The sequence below is a fragment of the Mugil cephalus genome, chromosome 3 (assembly GCF_022458985.1).
Source record: "Mugil cephalus isolate CIBA_MC_2020 chromosome 3, CIBA_Mcephalus_1.1, whole genome shotgun sequence".
NCBI classification, from domain to species: domain Eukaryota; kingdom Metazoa; phylum Chordata; class Actinopteri; order Mugiliformes; family Mugilidae; genus Mugil; species Mugil cephalus.
Window position 1 is genome coordinate 14,421,176 of NC_061772.1, and position 20,104 is coordinate 14,441,279.

At 41.1% G+C, this 20,104-nt stretch overlaps 1 protein-coding gene and 1 non-coding gene across 9 annotated transcripts; one reads left to right on the top strand and one right to left on the bottom strand.

The window, feature by feature from the left end:
• The first annotated feature begins 826 nt into the window (after window positions 1–826).
• On the top strand, window positions 827–19,623 carry LOC125005265 (protein mono-ADP-ribosyltransferase PARP6). 8 transcript variants are annotated; one of them, XM_047580467.1, is made up of 23 exons: window positions 827–1,206; window positions 2,540–2,698; window positions 3,201–3,278; window positions 5,902–6,011; window positions 6,185–6,245; window positions 6,451–6,541; window positions 6,712–6,778; window positions 6,930–7,079; window positions 8,248–8,398; window positions 8,814–8,945; window positions 9,323–9,418; window positions 9,700–9,792; window positions 10,033–10,158; window positions 10,322–10,384; window positions 10,670–10,737; window positions 11,543–11,591; window positions 11,748–11,860; window positions 13,222–13,294; window positions 14,882–14,951; window positions 15,840–15,919; window positions 16,202–16,265; window positions 16,719–16,803; window positions 17,323–19,623. In XM_047580467.1, the coding sequence occupies exons 2-23, from the start codon at window positions 2,696–2,698 to the stop codon at window positions 17,423–17,425; spliced, it is 1,926 nt and encodes a 641-aa protein (XP_047436423.1). In that variant the 5' UTR covers window positions 827–1,206; window positions 2,540–2,695; the 3' UTR covers window positions 17,426–19,623. The 8 variants fall into 8 exon arrangements, with proteins under 8 accessions (XP_047436423.1, XP_047436425.1, XP_047436426.1 ...); XM_047580469.1 differs by having other exon boundaries at window positions 8,892–8,945; window positions 10,319–10,384; XM_047580470.1 differs by having other exon boundaries at window positions 5,917–6,011; window positions 8,892–8,945; window positions 10,319–10,384.
• Window positions 3,543–3,614, bottom strand: trnae-cuc. Its single transcript has one exon. It is a non-coding gene; the product is annotated as a tRNA-Glu (tRNA).
• Window positions 19,624–20,104: the final 481 nt, after the last annotated feature.

Here is a 20,104-nt window from a genome sequence, read left to right on the forward strand (position 1 = left end):
TGCTAATGCTTCTAAATGTGTTACTGCATGAGTATGACTATTGCTACCAATGAAAACAAGGTACAAATACACTAAATAAATAAAATAAACAGATGCACACAGAAATAATAAATAAGTAAATAGCAGTTAATATGTTTCATAATACAGTGTATATAATAGTATGTAATAACTAATATGGTTGCACAAGTAAAATTAAATACAATGGGAAACATGAGGAACCATAGTTGACAATTAGCTAATAGTGTTTGTTTACAAAGCAAGCATTACAGAGCACACAACAGTTATTTCATGGGGTAAAAAGGAGACAAAATTACGTCAATTCAACATTACTTGCTATATATATGACTAAGCATATGACCAAGGACCTGCTCATTAATCTGTCCATTCTTTAGGTCAGTTCTTAAATAGATACCTTGAGATAATGAGGGCAAAGACTGATTATCTCAAAGACCTTAGGAGCATTGTCTGTGCATGCTCACGACGACACGGTGCACTGTGGACACAGCAGGTATTATCTTTTGATAATGTCATGTGAAGACGACAAAGAAATATAATTCTTGCTGTTTTAGCATAATTCATTTTTGAAAATTAACAGATAGTAATATACTGCATGCAGTGCAACCATTCTTTTTAAATACATAATTAATTTTTTAAATAAATAACATATACATAATAATTTACTTAAATATCAACCAGAAGTGGCCTCCAAAAAAAAGAAAAAAAAAAAGAACATCAATGGGCACTAGTTTATGCAGCCACACACACAGGCACAATGCACACAGGCAGATACATATACAGAGCACAGCCATTTTTTCCTCTTATTTCTTAGCAGCAGTGCAGTCAGCTGCAGGTCACATGACCAGCTTGCCTTGTCTCACTGAGCATGCTCAGACCCCTCAGTGTTGTCAGGCAAAATATAAGACAGCAGTAAGAGCAGAGATCTGCAATAGATAAACACATAGACCCGCACACACCAGCTGGCTTGCTCCTAGACACACACCGCAAGCATCGAGGGACAGATGCTCTAGAATCGGAGGATCGTGGCTCTGGTTTCTCCACTACCTTATTTCGATGGGTTTATTGTCATCTGTCATTTCAGCGGAAAACAGGCACCGATAGAAAGAGAGGCAGGTGTGCCCTTTAAGGGGGGTGGGTGGGGGGCAGCTGAAGCAAGGACAGCATCCGTGTCTCCATCCCTCTCTGGAGGTAAGTGGGGAAGGGGGAGCGGAGCATGGGGGGGAGGGGAAATCCGCCTGACTGCATCTGTGTTTGTGCTAAATAGTCATCAGAAGGAGGAATGGGGATGATGGTGAATGTATATGTGTGTGTGTGTGTGGCGGGGGGGCTCAGTTTGTTGCTGAGTCCATTGGTATGTGAGACGACACAGGCTACGGGAATGGAGGGGGGTGGGTAGGGGGGTTTATAGATGCTAGCGGGGCTGAGGACATGGCAGGGCAGCAGGGACACAGAGAAAAGGACGGGAGATGAAGAAGAGGAAGAGGAGGTTTTGACGAGGGAGCGAGGCAGCGTTCAACCAGTGTTCAAACAGGGTGCAGTTTATGTCGGGAGGGATGCTTTCAGACAAGAAAACAGCCAGCTCATAACACACACACAGACAAAAGAGGACACCACATGATTAGCACTGAAAACAAAGAGAAAAGGATTCTTTTAATTATAAGGGCCTATATGTAAGCTAGACGCCTTCTTGCTTGTCTGTTTTGTTACTCCCTCTCTTGCAGCGCTAAGCTACATTGCTGTCCATTCTTTGTTTGTCCACGTCATAGAATCCCTTACTATACTGGAGACTCTTCATCATGTTGGCTTACTGTGCACTAGAATACGTGATTTGTGATTTGTTTTGTGTTGCTGCAGCGTGAAATACGCCACTCATCTGTCTGGAGGTGGAAAAGATATAATCGTCATTGTTTACATGTCTAACACCAACGTATCTAACACCAAAGTAACGGGTGCTGCTCACAATTTGTCGTATTATTATTATTATTATTTTTTATCTGTAATTTTGGACCATATAGATTTTGTTCCCCATAATGATGACAGTCGCAAACTGTCGCTTTAAAGACAGCCATTATTTTCTCATGTTGTCTCATGTAATCTCTTAAAATGGTCACCCAGGAAATTATGTTTCAACATGTCAGCATATTCCTTTCCTTTATTTACTTGTCATATAGTAGCAATGTGGTGCTGTTTTGGCTGTGCGTGTTTAAAAATGTACTAACGTCTCGTGGTTTAATATTTATAGATTAAGTTGTTGTGGGGTGTGTGTGTGTGTGAGAGACATCGGAGACATCCTGAGTACTGAACGTACAGCACATATCACCCACACATTCTCTCTACAGTGATTAATGCCACTCGGAAAGGAGACAGAGATGGCTGTTGCTAGGATACATGGCAAGGTGAAGTGCAGCCGATTTAAAGAAAAGAGGAGGAGGGCACCGCTTACAAAGCATGGCATCACCGGCAACGGCCTCTTTGTTTCACGTGTGTCGACGGCTGAATCTTATTGCTCTGTTTTTCCAAGGCCGTGTAAATCTGAGGAGTGGGGGAAAGAGAGGCGGCCAGTCAGAACTCTTCGGTTTTCCGTTCTCGTTCATTCCACCTGGAAAAAAAACGGCTGCGATGGTTGGCAGTCAAAGGCCCAAACCTGTCTGAGAGAGCCCTATGAACAGCAGACCCAATGGTAAGACAGCTGGTATCCTATTGGTGTAATCACTGCATATGATTTAGCTGTGTCAGACATTCATTGATTTATGATAGATGTAGAAAGTCGTAAATTTGATGAAATTACACTTCTTTGTCTGCTAATAGAAGTGCAGACCTCGAACAGACATTGAAATATTACAATAGCCTAATATATTAAATAATTCAGTTCTGGGTTTAAGGCTTTGTTGAAAATGACAAGAGACATTCTTTAGATATAAAAATAGATATTTTTGTCAACTCATCCTTTTCATCATCGCTTGATTATTCTTTTGGAGGTTGAATTTAGAGAAGATCCTGCCTTGAGCACATAAATCATGTCTGTTCGTCCCTCCCTTTGAGATGCTATATAAAGCAGTGTTTTGAAGCCCTTGAACGAAAGGGCTAAATAGGGAGATGTGAGATGAAAGGACGATAGAAAGAGGTTGCATTTTCTTTCCGCTCCAACCATAATGGCCTTTTCACAATGTGTGGGCCCACAGGACATCAAAGGCCAATGTTGGACAGACGAGGAGTCGGACGGGGAGAACGAATCGGAACAGTTTCTGTATGGCATTCAGGTACAGCAGGCTCTGTTTACCTCTCTGTTAAATGTGGTGAGAATATTCAGTATTCAGTCAGTTGTCAGTGTGCTGCTTGTGTCTGTGTTGAGTGTAAATAATAGCTATTTTAGCTTGATTGACAACAATTCTGACTGACCACAAATGACAGTGGTCCCAGTCTTGTATGTTGGGCAAACTATAGCAATGAGTGGGTGACAACTGGTTGACAAACGTTGAAAACCTGTTAAATTATGCAGTACGTAAAGGGGAGAAAAAACACTGTTCCCTGACCGGGAATCGAACCCGGGCCGCGGCGGTGAGAGCGCCGAATCCTAACCACTAGACCACCAGGGACCTTGCTATGACGTTTCGCTCTACGGAATCGTCGCGTAAATAGATGAAGAAATCGATTAGCGGAAGGCTAATGAAACTAGTCACTATTAGAGCAGTTGTTAGCACGGTTGCTAAAGTTAGCTGTCGTCTGCACATAACCGCTAGTCTCTGTTCTCTGCAGGTTTTCAACGTTTTTCTACCGTAATCACGTTACGTTACTTACACCATCAGAAGGTCAACACATGGCCATACTGGCGCTGAAAGAAAACTCATTTATCTTTTTACCAAGCAAGAATGCCTGCCACTTTCCTAGAAATCCAGATGCTAGTTTTAAAGATGTGTCGGTCAAGAGGACTTGTTGACCTCACGGTGGTGCCAGAAAACAAATCAGAGGCCACCAGGAACATTTAAAATGGTTTTACCAATAGTCGCAGCAAATATCATGGCGATGTGGTTGAGATAGTCCGTGTAGTGAGGAACATATTGGCCAGCTGACTGACTTTTCCATCCAAATGTCGCACTTGTAGCATGGCATGGAACATTTAAATTCATGTCACTTTTTACAGGGTTTTAAGACTGGTCTCATATTTGAATTTTTGCAAATTCACCACATTAAGTGTGACATTTGGTATAATATTCTAAGTATTTTCCCCTCTCCCTTACCGTTCTCATCCTACGCAGCCTTAAGCATCAATCCCTAGTAACACTTGCAATGGCATCATTTCATGTATCGTCTCACAAAGTTCATTGCTTTACTCAGATCTTAATCTGTTAGTTATCCTTTTTTTTTTTTTTTTTACTGTTATCTTCCAAGTCTTTTGATTGAAATGTAAATCCAGTCTGGGACGTAAAGCTCATTTCAGTGCAGCCAGGGAACATGAAAGCAGTGCAGCGGAGATAAGGAGAAAAGTGTGGGATCTTTTCTACACACTCTGAGCCGGGGAGATTAGAGCCCGACTGCAAGTCTAGACTCCAGGAACATGGGGTCAGATATTATTATTAATACTGGGAAATGCTCTTTATGTGCTGAGACAACCAAACAAAATATTATAGGTCACAATATAAACCACAAACTGCAAATTATATGAACACACATAAAATATATAGTTTGACATTTTTTTATTGTAATATATATCACCACTGACATCTCATTCAAGGTAAACCCATTGTGTTCAAGATGCATCATGCATGCATCTTGAATGCAATGGGTTTTACATTCTGCAGTTTCAGAAATGATCAACTGTCAAACTGTGTGATTTCTTTGCTTACATCCAACCACTCTGATGTTGAGTCAAAGATAAGAAAGGCTAGATTCAGTTAGACAGTTACACATAATCGATACTGAGTTAAGACTAATCGCTAAAACTAACTGGTGGAAACCTTCTGGCAGTACAAACGCAAACTGACACAAACAATGACCAATCAGTATATATATATATATATATATATATATATATATATATATATATATATATATATATATGTACATATATATATATGTATAATGCAAATTGTATAAAATTTAGGTGCAATCATTCCAATATTTCTAATGAGCTCATTTGTAACATAACAGATGTTCTCAGGGATGTGTTTAGTGCTGCCAGAGTGAGCCTGAATAACGCTCCACCACTTTTTCCCCCCAAGTCAGGAAATAGAACATTGGCATAATCCAGTTGGTATTCAAACACACACACACACACACACACACATATATCTATAATTTTTTTTTTTTACAAGTTCTTGAAAATCCAGTCATTACTAAATTATATGCCATCCAATAAAGCCAATAAAAGCTAAAGGGTCAATAATGTCATAGGAAATATAAGGTATGTTCACTGATTCGTGGCATCAGCTCATCCATTGAAAAACAATCATTGAAAGACAGCTGTATACCACTAAATAATATAACAAAATCCCTCTAGATCTCATTTATTACTATTATTGAGTGTCTAAATTTGGTGTCTAAATCTCACTTATTCAGCATGACTACTGACTGACTACAGAATATTATGGCAATACGGGCACAACCCTAAATGGAGTATTGTCCTGTTCTTTATGCTAAAAAAAAGGTTGAGACATGGGGACTTTTTGTACTGTTCATATAGTCAGTCTAACATTTGGCTGTAAGATCAATAACAGTGTGGTTGACTAATTGTAATTTAACAGTTACATGACCTTAAAAACCAGCCAAAACTTAACTGTATGGGTATTTTATCCGATGCAATTGTGGGGTGTTGATGTTATGTGTGACAAAAAAAAAATGTTTGGGAACCACTGAGAATTCACTCACTACTATAACTGTGACCAGTGCTGCTTGTTGCAGGGGACCTGTGCCGCTGACCTGTACCGTCACCCTCAACTGGATGCAGACATTGAGGCAGTGAAAGACATCTACACAGACAGTGCTGTCTCTGTCAGGTACGGCACACACACATATTCACATTATTATGAATATTGCACTTGCTTTATTTGGCACGATTGGCAAAAATAACCCTTATTTTTCCCCCTTAGGGGATAATCACTTCAAAGTGTTGGAGGTTTCCATTATTTATGATGTATTAACTGTGTCTGTTTTATGTGTCTCTGAACAGGGAGTATGGAACCATTGATGACGTGGACATCGATCTGCACATTAACATCGGTTTCTTAGATGTGAGTCAGCATTCCCCTCTCACCGCAAACACCTCCTCTGACTTTGCCCATTACTATTCCAACACTGACATTTTGCAAAGTAACACATCATTTATAATGCATCGTGTGCTCATAATTTATTCATGTAATGAGAAATGGCCCTAATTGGGATGCTAACTCTGTATATTTGTGTGTATGTGTGTATGTGTGTGTGTGTCTGACTCAGGAGGAGGTTGCGACAGCTTGGAAAGTTATCAGAACAGAGCCCATTATTCTGAGACTGCGCTTTTCTCTTTCTCAGTACCTCGATGGACCTGGTGAGTAAAGATGTCAGTGTGGATGTTGGTTTTCTGGGAGGGACTTTAGGTATTTGTGCCACTCACTGAGCGTGGGAGGTGAGTACGCTATGTGCTATACAAGAGGGAGAGTGAAAGAAAGAAAGAGCCCGTGTGTATATTGTGTAATCATGTTAGTCATCTTTACTCAGAGCCGTCAGTAGAAGTGTTCCAGCCCTCAAATAAAGAAGGCTTCAGCTTGGGCCTGCAGCTCAAAAAGTAAGCACATATTTTTAGTGACAATTTGCATCACACATCTCATAATTTAACCCCAGTTCCGTATAAAATATAAAAACATAGATGTTTTAGCTGTATTGGGAGCTCAACGATGGTCGCTCACATTTGTTCCCTCCCTGGCTGACTGTGACAGGATCCTGAGTACGTTCACTTCACAGCAGTGGAAGCACCTCAGTAATGAGTTCCTCAAGGCCCAGCAGGAGAAGAGGCACAGCTGGTTCAAAGCAGGAGGAACCATCAAAAAGTTTCGTGCTGGGCTCAGCATCTTCTCCCCCATCCCCAAGTAGGTCTCTTCCTCCCCCTGTAGCTCTTTCAAGGCGTCTACACAACCAATGATGCCGAATCCAAGCATTTGGGGATAATTTGTCATACCCAAATGCATGTTTGTATTACCTGTCCATGATATACTGACACAAGGACAGCAGGAAATGTAAGATAATCAGACTTTGGACAGGCGAATGCTAATGTATACAGCATATTTCTTCTGTTTTTACATTTGATAGAAAATCTGCTTTTTCACTTTTTAAATTGTTTAATGAAAAAAGCGGCAACCGGTAGGTTAACTATCTGTCCATAGGTGGTGGCGGATGACGCTTAATGTCGCTTACCAAGTCCAATTTGCCTACTGTTAATTTTAAAGAATATTTTATATTGAGGTTTAGAGTTTCATGTTTTATAGCAATGTGCACATCTAAAGATTTGGTAGCTTGCATTATTCCTTACTCTACAATAGAAAAAATGGTGAAGAAAATTCTTTTTGAAGGGCTGCCTGAAAAACGTGAACTGCAGCAAAGATGAGATGCAGGGGAAAGCAAGCTCTGACACAGCATGGTGCAGATTGACGTAAATTCAAAATCAACCTATTTCCCCTAAGAGGGAGCTGCTCTCCTCAGTCTCTGTCATACTCATCGATGCTTTGACAGCTATGGGTGCACAGGGATCGAATCCCAGCCCATTCAATGGAGGCCAGCTTCACTAACTACTACTCTGTCTTGACATCCTCACGACCTGACAGGAGTCTCATGTCATGAGGGTACATGGTTAATGTGCTTAGAGCAATGGTGGAAGGGAACAAAGGCTATTGTATTTTAACAGTTAGTGACTTGAGGTACTATCTCAGCAGATTTCCGTTGCGCTGGCTTGTACTGTTAGTACAGCATTAGTGACTTGAGCAGAGTGTGCATTTGTTCAACAACTGTCCCTGTAAAACTGCTCAGGTACTGATCACGATAACCTTTTTACCAAACATGAGCATAGCTGATGAGATTTTGATAATTGTATAACTCATAGCGCAATTTAAGTTTCATCCTTTAAAGCCGGATACAATGTGCCTTGAAGCCAAATCCTCCACGAGGTTACAAATACTTACTTTTATATACATAATCTTTATATTTCCTCGTCTCATAATGTTTGATTTTCAGTGACATCCTGTGTGCTTTGGTCTTTACCAGATCTCCAAGTTTTCCTCTTATCCAAGACACGGTTTTAAAAGGGAAGCTGAGTGTCCCTGAGCTGAGAGTGACCCGCCTGATGAACCGCTCAATCTCGTGTACCATGAAGAACCCTAAAGGGGAGCTCTTCAGCTATCCGCCAAATAGCCAGGTCAGTGCTTGCCTGAACAAATGATCATTTCCTATCTCAGGTTTAATTTGTTTAAATTAACTAATATTCCACTGTCCTTGCACTTATTTGCCTTTAATGTCTTTCTCTTGCATGTTGTGGTTATAGTGTTTGTGCCACAACTCTGAGCCTCTTTAACTTCACTTTACTTGTAACACAGAAACTCATAATGCGATAGAAAAGTGTTAAAGATCACTCACGTTTCAGTACAATCAATCCTGTTCTGAATGCACTATTTATTGTTGTTTTTTTTTTTGTTCCACCGTGATCAACTTTTACCCTCTTCTCAGTCACCCGCCACCTGCACTGTTCCCACCTGAGCCCTTTTCCCCACCCTTACTGTAACGTGGCTGGTGTGCCCTTTCCCATAATGCTTTGTCTTCACTTGACTCATCAGACTGTGGCTGTCCCGGCGGCCAGGGCCCCAGCGCAGATTACCACGAGGCAGCTGATTGAATTGTTTTTCTCATCCCAGGCGGGCGGCCACTGCAAGAACATCCCTACCTTGGAGTATGGCTTCTTAGTGCAGGTTAGAGCGTGAGGAAATATGAGTCCAATTGAAAAGGCACTTAGACACCCTGCCTCAGTCAATGTGCTGCTCTAAAGAAGACAGTATGTGGAGTACTTCTAGAGTAATAAAATATCCTTTAATTATAGCACTGTCTGCTGAGAGATTTATAAATGTCTCCTTGGGATTTTCTCAGTGTTAGGCATCTCTGTATGTAAGCATTAGCTATTTATTGTGCAGACTGTATTTATGCTGGCAGGGCCCAAATATCTTTCCAGGATTCTGTAGCAGATTAAATGATCCAAACAATCCTGCCAAGCTTGTGTTTATTTCTGTGTATGTCAGTGCTGCAGATAGGAGTCGTAACTGGGAACGCCACTGTGCTTCTGTCCCAACAGATAATGAAGTACTCAGAACAGAGGATCCCCACGCTTAACGAGTACTGCGTGGTGTGTGACGAACAGCACGTCTTTCAGAATGGATCCATGCTGAAGGTAACGCGCAATAAAGGGAGCACATGAATTTAGAACAGTTTAAAGAAACACTTTTAAATGAAAAAGAAAAAAAAGAAAGAAACACTAGTAAAAAAATCACGTATGTGGTGTCTTACTTTTTCATTAATGTGATTCTGTTAATGGATTTTCCACGAAAGGAGTGAACAAGAGAAAAGAGAATGTGTGAATGAATATACTATTGTATTGCAGTACCCACTGAAACAGGAGTGGTTTCATCACTTTTTGTCTGTGTGTGTGTGTGTGTGTTCGTGTTCGTGCAGCCCGCTGTGTGCACCAGGGAGCTGTGTGTGTTCTCATTCTACACTCTGGGCGTGATGTCCGGAGCTGCAGAGGAAGTGGCAACTGGAGCGGAGGTGAAAACAATAGATAGCATCGAACATAACATTGTTTTTTTTTTTCTTTAACGATATTATTCAAATTTACTTAAAACTCCTTTTGGATTATGGACTGAAAACATTAAATAGTAACTTAGAAGCACAATGAATTAGATTATTTGTAGTTTTTATGTGTTTGAGGCAGATTCTAGTGACAAAAAAACATCAAAATGTATGCTAATGCCATACAATGTAAATGTAAAATCACTCTTTTCCCAGGTGGTGGATTTGCTTGTGGCTATGTGTCGAGCTGCTCTGGAGTCTCCCCGTAAGAGCATAATCTTTGAGCCCTACCCATCAGTTGTTGATCCCAATGACCCCAAGACTCTGGCCTTCAACCCAAAGGTCAGTGTCTACCTAACTTAATAATCAAAGTTTGCTCAAGATTTCTAATCAAAAACCACAACACTTTGAACCAAAACCAAGTGTTGCCACTAACTAACTCTGTATGTTGTTCCCTCTCTCATTGCATACAATGGATGTTTGGCTCAACCGATGAACACAGAAGAAGAATTATGAAAGACTGCAGAAGGCGCTGGACAGTGTTATGTCCATCCGGGAAATGACCCAGGTAAAAGGAGAGGGTGGGAGGGAAACAAGGGCAACTGTGTATATATAGGCAATGTCCATTATGGTACTTTATTTATTAGAGTGAGCTAAAATGGTGGCGTCTTGTTTAATACAGTGACATCAGCTCTGTTCCACTCTTTCTCACTCTGCCTCTTTATCCGCTGTGGCAGCACTGCATCTGTACTATTAAACTGTTAATATGAATACTGTTATATATCATTTTACCACATACACAAATCTGAACAGAAACATCTGAAAACAGCACGTGCATGTGTGGTTTTTCCAGGGCTCATATCTGGAGATAAAGAAACAGATGGACAAGCTGGACCCTTTGGCTCATCCCCTGCTACAATGGTGAGTGGAGAGAATCTGGTCCAAAAATGGATTTACTCTGCTTCATATGTCAAACTGAATTTGACTTGCTCATCAGCAGAGAGCATGGTTAACTTACAACATTAGGTAAATAATAACGGACAGCACAATGATGCGTAGGCCTTTTTTGGGGAATACATTTTGACTCATTGCCGCAGGAAAAGTACAGCTGCAAATAATACTTTTAATTATGGCTGAATATTGTTTAGCTGTTTGGTTTCAGGGTTCCTGTGTTGTGTGTGCTGGCTCAGCGTCTTGGCTTACTGGGACACTTTAGAATAATGGCTCATTAATGATGTGTTGTCTCCTATCCTTTGGAACCAGACAAATCTGAGAGCTTATATTTCAATTGCTCTGGCAGAGTGTGTCTGGCTCAGCTCCTGTTCAAACTGATTTCCACCTGGCTTTGTCAGTTCCAAGCCAGTCACTGTTGTTTATCTAATATGGGCGGGTTTAATACGATGACTGTACAGAGGAGTGCCACTGAGGCACTTCTCTCCAAGTCAATCGTAGATCTGTCAATGAATGCTGTGCCAAAAGCTTCTGCATGCTGTAGTGCCTAATGCTACACGTCACATATTTTGTTGCTCTGACTGGTTGTAGGTTTATCCAACTTTGTTTAATTGCATTTTAATCTATACCCACTGAAAAGAAAAAAATGAGCTAACACGCTACATACTAATTCACATTTGCACATTTGTGCAGGTGGTCATGTTGTGTTTCAAGTGGTAGGTCGTTAGGTTGTAGAATTTCAATTCATTTTTATCTCTTCTCTGTGTTTCTGCAGGATCATTTCCAGCAACAGATCACACATTGTCAAGCTTCCTCTCAGTAGGGTAGGAAACCAGAATAACATCCTGTCAAGTCTCCATTATCAAATAAGTAGTTTTAATATTACACTGTGTAATTTCATGGTTAATACTCACTCTGTATCTGTCTCCTTGTGTCTCTCCCTCTCTCACTCACTTGTCCTCGTGATCTCATTCTAATAGCAACTAAAATTCATGCACACATCCCACCAGTTCCTGCTGCTCAGCAGCCCCCCAGCCAAGGAAGCTCGTTTTCGCACTGCCAAGAAGCTGTACGGAAGCACGTTCGCCTTCCAGTGAGTTACACCTTTCATTAGCTGACATGATTTTCGTTCGATCAAAACTGTTTTCACTGAATGACTTTGAAAGATTACAGCTTCGTTATATTGCTATGCTTACGGCTTTGGGTTCTTATAATGTGAGAAATTACGTCCTGTTAATAATTGATCTCAAATCAAGCATAGTCGCTGAAATGCATGCATAATTTAGCATTAGGGCAGGACGCTCTGTCCAACATGAACGTGTCTTAGCGTAACACCTGGTCACTTTGCTGTGTATGAAGGGGCAACTCTAGCAGATTTTTATGGAACCATAACAAACAACAGCGCAGAGCAGCGGCCATTCTCTTGGACAGAGAAACCACCTTTCTTAGCCAGCACACGGAGCCAGCAATATCTGCGAGATAGACATTTGTACTGTAGCAGATGGGGCTCTGCTGAATATTTTAGATACACACGACCCATCTGGGCACTTGCTGGGTACAAACAGTGCTAACAGTCTTTTATGCTGGTTAATACTACAAATTTAATTATTCTCAAAAGAAAATGTCAAATATTTAACTTAGCCTGGCAGCCATAATTATATACTGTATATATGTACAAAATAGAAATACATGTTCAGAGTCGGTTTAATTACAATCTGCAAAATTTAGAAGGAAATCCACACTCGATGACAAGTTGTCATTGAAAACTTTTCCGTGTGTGTCTAATTAGAAATGTGGGAGCAAGGACTCGATACTGCTTCAAAACGAGTTAAAAATAACAGCACTCACGACGCAGCTGTTTTATTTTAAGACAGCGCAGGTACCGGCTCTGGGAGAGGCAGTCAAATAACCTGAACTGTGCGGAAAAAAACGTGGAAATAATTGGCTGTCATCCTTGATCCGCATCTTTTAATACTTTATTTTTTAAATATTGGATGATAAAATCTTGGAGGTCTGTGATGGTGTAACAGGATGAACTCAAGTGACCTCGCACAACCGTATAAATAGATGACTGAAGTCGCTCCTTTGTGGCTGAGACCTGGAATAATCTCTCCCCTGAGTTGCGGGTTTTACAAAATACTGTAAAAACTTACATATTCAACCATGAATCTATTATATGCAATTGGTAATAAATGTTCAGCGATATAACTTTTGCTTGCAGCAGTTTTACATTTCAAAATAGAAATAATGGAAGAAGAAAAGCTGTACAATTAAGATATTACGTTTTATAACATATTTCACCAAAATGTGGGTTCACTGGAACATTCTCGAACAGCACGAATCAAGCCACTACACATGAGTGGTTGCACACTTTGATCCGGGCTGTTTAAATTCACACGGCACTTTGTTTTATCTTCTCTCTCTCATCTCTTCTTCTCTCTACACTTGCTCTAGTGGTTCCCATATAGAGAACTGGCACTCTGTTCTGAGAAATGGACTAGTCAATGCCTCTTATACCAAACTGCAGGTACGTAACCCTGGCAGTTGGCTGGAACTTACCATGCGTCTCTTCTCGGACAGTGAACCTGCTCTTGCACAAAGCAGGGCCGCTGTCCGGCTGATTCATTTTTGCAGTTAATGGATGCCAGCTTCCCTTTCGTCAACTTTGCAATTGGCATTTTAGCGAGCAGGGCACGCTGGGAGACTCCCCTGGCTAATGTCGGCCACTTTCTGCCTGCTCGGCCGGCAGCAGCAGACAGCACAACCCTTCCTGTTGTGGGACATAGGGAGCGGGCTGTGGTGTCAGCTGTGACGTCAGCAGACTGCCTGCGTGCCCTGTTGGGGTTAACCACATAGAGCACTGAGTAGGCTAGGTCTGAAGCTGAAGGATGCAAAAGGACCAGCTCGGAGGTAGTGAGTACTGCCTTCACTGTGGTGAATTCATTGTGTTGAAGGTTAGTAACTGGCAACACTCATCATCAACGTAGCCGCAAATCCTTAGGTGAGTTGGTTTAAAGCTGAGTGGAACAGTTGGATAATATCAAGGAAGTAGGAAGAAAAACTGTACGGTCGGTCCAAAATAGAGTATATTCCTGTTTTATTAATTTCTGTAGCCATCTTTTTATTCTTCTGCCAAGGTTGTGACCCAGGTCTGTAAAGGAGAAATTAATAAGACAAGAAAAGATGAGTTCTGTCGCAATATTGCCTCATTTGCACAACAAGGCCTGATAATGACGGCTTGGATATATATCGTCATGTCCCGAAAGTAGATTAAACACACTTAAATCTGAAGCCTCGAGGATCTTTGAGACGTTCACGTCGGTCGCGATTGCTCCATTGTGCTGATGTGTTTCATTTATGCCTTCTTTGTTCGCCAACTTTTTGAACTCTCCATCTTTGATCTCGACTCGGTGCTGGTCTGCCTCCCTCTTCTCTTCTCTGCCTCACCTTCAACACTGACACCCTTCCTCTGTCACCGTGCTTCACAGAAGGAGGAGAACTGAGTCAGCCTTCAGCTCGAGTCATCGCGCAAAAACTCTCGTCTATTGTTCCTTTTCATTCCTCACAGATGTGCCATGTCCTGACCTCCTTCTCCCTCATGTGTTCCCAAACCATCAGGCTCCTCCTGGTTCTTCCTCTTATTTTACGAGCACCTGCTCACATTATACCTGTGGCCCTTGTCTTTCCTTCATTACGGACATCCATGTGTGAATTATCCTCATATTTTATTATGATTACCTTCACGCCGGCATACATCTTGTACGTCTCATTTGTCATGCGTCAAAGCATCAAAAGATCCCCATTTAGGAAAATGAAAAGTGTGACTAAAAATATAGGGATTGCTTTAACCCTAGAATAATTGAACTATGTTTTTTTTGGCTCATTGATATCCACTGTTCACCATTTGGATTATTGTGTTTATGTGTGTATATTTATATAGTAGGCTTCCTTGATGGGGTTTGCCATGTAGACTTAAAGACTTTACTGGGCCTTCCTGCTTTGGTGTGATTTACGCTGTACGTGTGTGCGAGTACATCCAAGTGTGAATATGTACGGTTGTCCTGCGCAACTGCTCAGTGACCCTTCCTTCCTCCCTGCTCTTTTCAAACCCAAGCTGCATGGGGCAGCGTATGGAAAGGGCATCTATCTGAGCCCCATCTCCAGCATATCTTTTGGATACTCAGGTAGGAACGGCTCCTTCCTCGCCATTCAGACCCCCCCACCGGCCCCTCCCCCACTTCTCGCCTTTTTCCCACCATGTCCACTGAGTACCCTCTGTGTGTGTAACATGGCCTGACTGTCATCCTGGAACACTCCATTCTCATGTGTGGGAGGTTTTAATGTTATCCTACTGTGGTGTGGTGTCTTGTGTGTCCATTTTGGGTGCAGGACATTGGGCCTCCGAGCTTGTGTGCCACCTTCCATACCTACCATATTTTGTGGCTTTGTGAAACAGGGCTGTCAGTGGACTTGTGTGTATGTGTGTGTTACTTTGTACTACGTTGGCTTCTTATATGGTTTTCTGTTTGCGGGGTTGGGGAGACATTTACATGTTTACATGTTAATAAGACTGAAACTAAATTGGAAAAGTTGGACTTGAGCTCTTTGAGTGGTAGGCTGATTTGGTGGTGGTCGTAGGGATATCAGACTGCCAGTGTCCTAATGGCACTTTTAAGTGGTCCCAACGTCCATGGATGGGTGTGCCATTTCTGAATATGGGCTAATGCTGCAGATGTTGGGTTGTTGGTGAAGGATTTGAGAACTTCCTTGCAGCATCTCCAAGTGCTTGGAGTATTAATTTGAAAATCAGAACTAGTGCTACAACCTAAAGCATATAGTAGTTGATTTAGTATAGTGTCTGTTTTCTGATTACAAATTGGAAATTCTTCCTTATTCAGCTATTCTTGCTGCTTGTTTTTTGTTCTTATTTGGCATTTTTAGTTAGTATTTATTTGATAGAATTTTTTTCCTATAATCTACACACACCAGAAGAAGGTTTTACACAACGTGACTGACACGAGTTAACGTTGTTCTGACTGAGGACCGTTTCCTGGCTTTGCTGCCTCTTGCAGGAATGGGGAAAGGACAGCACCGGATGCCCACCAAAGATGAACTAGTGCAGCGTTACAACCGCATGAACACCATACCGCAGGTGAGGAACATCTTCATCTTCATGTATATTGAATAATATTATAAAATAGCTTTGGGTTTGATTCTGAATGACAGACCTGCATTCAATACAAAGGAGTCGTGCACATAGAACAATTTGAAACCTGAAAAAAAGTCAGCATGATTGTAGATGACAGTTGTCGCTCAAAAGTCAAAACACATTTTAGACAGTTTTGTATATTTAAAACACTGGATGGTTGGATATTTCATTTAGGTCATGGTCTCTGCGATACCTACTAACTTACTGCTGTATCTTTTTCAACAGAGCCGTCCGATACAGTCAAGGTTTCTTCAGAGTCGAAACTTGAACTGCATCGCTCTTTGTGAAGGTAATGACCACCAGAAGGTGTCGTGAATGGAGGGCATTAGCACGTTTGATTAAGGAGCTGTGACATGAATCTCAAATGCTCCTTCATTCTTAATTAGTAGTCTCCATATGGAATTTGGAAAACACTTATCAATGAGAACTTTTATAGAAAGGAATAGAAATTAAAAGGCCATTACAGACTTACAGATAGTAAGAATATCTAAAAAAGTAATATTTCACAAAGTCTTGGCAATTATTATCCATTATTGAACACCAGCAATATTAGAAAAAATAATGTGAAAATAAAGAAATGTAACTTACAAAACAATATCTGAGTTTAAGCTCTTAAGCTGAGGTGCATCTTATCTTGTTTCATATAACAGATTTAACACAAAAAGAGCAGTAACACAAAACTATGTTCAGTACAAACTACAGTTTATAATTGTGTTAATCTGCTGCGATCTCTTCTAAACAGTTATCACATCTAAGGATCTGCAGAAACATGGTAACATCTGGGTGTGTCCAGTATCTGACCACGTCTGCACTCGCTTCTTTTTTGTGTGAGTATTCCCTGCACTTTAAGCTGCTTGACAATTTCCACAGGACAGAGTGTAATTATTACAGATATTATCATGATGATTCTTATCACTCATCTCGCTTATTTACCTGCTAAACTGTGGCTATGATCGTTTCACCTCTCATCATCATCTGTAATGAGCATTGAAAAGATTTAGCTGCCACTAGAATGGTAGCACCGTTCCACCAAATAGGTCAGACAGAGACTTTGAGTATGATGCTTTCTCTTCACCAGATGGCAACGTCTGTTATCATGTTCACTGCTGCTTTATGATGTTTCAAATTAGGTTTGGGGATGGCCTGCAATCAAGTTTGGGGTTGTGTTTTTCAGCATGAAGGGATGGTTGATGTGGTTAATGGTAGTGTCCTGACAGTGTCTCGCGTAATTTAGTTGTCTCGTAGACAGAAGGAACTAGTAGAAGATCAGTTGTCACTGCGACATGACGGGAACCGAGCAAAGAAACTTGTTTAACAAAATGACAAAATGTTCTGTATATGTGCAGGTATGAGGATGGCCAAGTAGGAGATGCCAACATCAACACCCAAGAGCCTAAGGTGCAGAAGGAGATCATGCGTGTGATCGGGACCCAGATCTACTCCAGCTAATTGAGGTTCACCAGCGGCGCTCTGATACGTCATACGTCTCTGTGGTGGAGGCACACAGGCAGGCAGACAGTTAGAGCGAATGTTTGGGTGAGCTGTCCTCAGGCCTCGTACTGGAGGATGAGGAAGCTCTTGAGCACATTATTTCGAAAGTCTTTTTTTTTTGTTTTGTTCTGGTCTTCTTGTTTCCCTCCTTCGTTCCTCTTCCCTGAATTGTTACGCATCACTCATTCATTTAACCTTCAGTTTAGGTTTTAACCTGGTTAAAGTATGCTGTTCTCAGTTCTTGGCATTTGCAGACCACTGGTGAAGAAAAAAGGAATTAATCACTGGACACACGTGCGCACCCTTCTCTGACCTTGGGTTGACTGAGGCTTTTGCCTTTTTTTGCTGCACTTTTACTTATCCCTAGGACTAATCATGTCCATTTATCATGTCCCTTTGTGAATATTAAAATAGTAAAATAATCATTCCAAATGATAATAGATCCCTTTGTGGCAAATGAGTGATGGATTTACATGCACATAGCAGTTTGGTCTCTTATTGTGTTTGCAAAGTCATTATCTCTCATTAGTTTATTCAATATTCTTTGACTAATGACATGAATTCGGGTCTGTGACACGGTTATTCAAGGGGCAAGCACTGCTCTGTCATTTTGTCCCTGTCTATTGAATGAAGCTCTCAGAATCCAATAAGTGAGGTGTGGCTGAAATTCACCATAAGTACTTTTATAACATTATGTAAAAAGAAATCCAGCTCTGTTTTTGTTGCAGAATTAAAACAGATTAATGATGCACTTTTAACATTACAGCCCCCAAATATCAAATGAACAAGATTTGTTTGAGCTTTTATGCGACGGGACAGAAGTGTAACACTGGTTCACGAGACCCATCCTGGGATCCATTTTGTTAATATTTTACCGTTAACATTTTATAAAATGACGGACTGGCATCCACGCGGATACCACTGAGAATCAGCATTCAGCTTTCAAGTTTTTGCTGCTGTTCCCCTAGTCGTCGCTGAGCACTCAGATCAAATGAATAGTCGACATGTTTTCGTCAGTTACAGCTCTTTCAACATTTTTTTTTTTTTCCGCAGTTGAGTTGCATTTCTAGTTCCTCAGTGCTAAGAAAACAGTCGCAAGGAGTGTGTCAAAGCTCAGTTGCAGGGAGTTTGGTGTCATCTGGTGCATGATAGGAAATATGTCAGGCTAAAACTATAAACTTTTCAAAATTAAGATAAGGTTGACCCATCAACAACAGCAATATAAACTTACATAAATTAAATAATTAAAAAAAATGATGAAATCTGTAAACAGCTACCATCAGCTACTTACATTATCTGTTCAAAAAGTACCATAATCAGTGATGTGCCACCATTTTCTTTTAGTAGTCTACATACTCATAAAAACAATGGAGGATATCTTATTTTAAAACAAACCTCTCTGCGTACAAACTTCACTGACCACTGGAGTCACTAACAAAATCCGCTGTACAGAAAATCATTTCCCCAAACTATTTACAAAGGAGTGTCTGGTTCAGGTGAGCTGTTTCTCACCTCTAACCTTACAGACGCTGGATATTATAGAGGTGCATCCACGTGCAGCTCCTTGATTTCACCTTGGAGAGTGGCTTGTATAGATTATCAGTTAGTCATGTACTGTATGTATGTATGTACGTGTGGCTTTGTATTTTCTTGACATTATAATAGACATTGCACTTATTCAACGTTTGCCTAAACTGGAGAAATTGACTGTCCCCAGACCTGCTGTAAACAGAAAGTGGAGAGGTGAAAAATATAAATAATCACGGCATCGGTAAGACGACAATACGCAGCATCTTAAACTTGTCTGCACTAAGATGGGCTTTCATTGTCTCCTGGAGCTGAAACTCTTAACTACCGAGTGGACTTTGAGGCACTGAAAAGCAGACAAATTGTAAATAAGGACACTGGAGATGCTCTTGAAATGTATTGCCCACAAAGAGAATGGTCAATTGTGTTGCGGGACTGCCAATTGTTGTTGCCTGTTTTTTCCCGGAGGTGTGAGCGGCGAGTCTCATTGAGAATCTATTCTCTCACCATCTGCCTCTGGTGAGTAATGTTTTCAAAGATGATGTCCATGACTATGATGGTGATTATGATGAAGATGAAAGAAGGCGACGCAGGAAAAAAAAAATAAAGCCTGATTTTGCACAGTTTTACACACAGTCTCATTTTCTTGGATATCTCTGTGGGGAATAGAGGAACCATTATAAAGAGTGTTTGGTTTACCTGAAGGAAGGTTGTATGAGGTAGCGTATTACCTACATGAGAGGGTGGGTTCCACTTCCCTATTTCGGAGGTGTGGACAGAAGTATTGGCATGGAAGCCGAGTAATTAATTGCTGTGGACGGGGTTAGCCACAAAACAAACCCTAGTCCCAGCAAGAGGCCTGTACTAAAGCACAGATGGACCAAACACATCCGCTGGCACTGGTTGTGTCTTCTTTCACAGCCTTCTTTTCTTGATAAACAAGGCTGACTCAAATCACTTTCTGCGTCATGGGAGAAGGCCTGTACCTGGAGGCACACAAACATCTTACCTGGAACCAGCTCTGATAAAGTAAACAGCTTTTCACACAGGGAGTTAATTCTACAGTTTATCTGCCAAATTAAAGACGCTTTTTATTAGGGTGACCAGACG

What these genes read in the sequence shown, in the direction of transcription:
- LOC125005265 (XM_047580462.1), top strand. Translation starts at nt 3,171, where the DNA reads ATGGCCTTTTCACAATGTGTGGGCCCACAGGACATCAAAGGCCAATGT. An exon ending in GGAAGCACGTTCGCCTTCCA is followed by an intron (nt 11,861 to 13,221) that starts GTGAGTTACACC and finishes CACTTGCTCTAG; the next exon opens with TGGTTCCCATATAGAGAACT. An exon ending in CATATCTTTTGGATACTCAG is followed by an intron (nt 14,952 to 15,839) that starts GTAGGAACGGCT and finishes TGCCTCTTGCAG; the next exon opens with GAATGGGGAAAGGACAGCAC.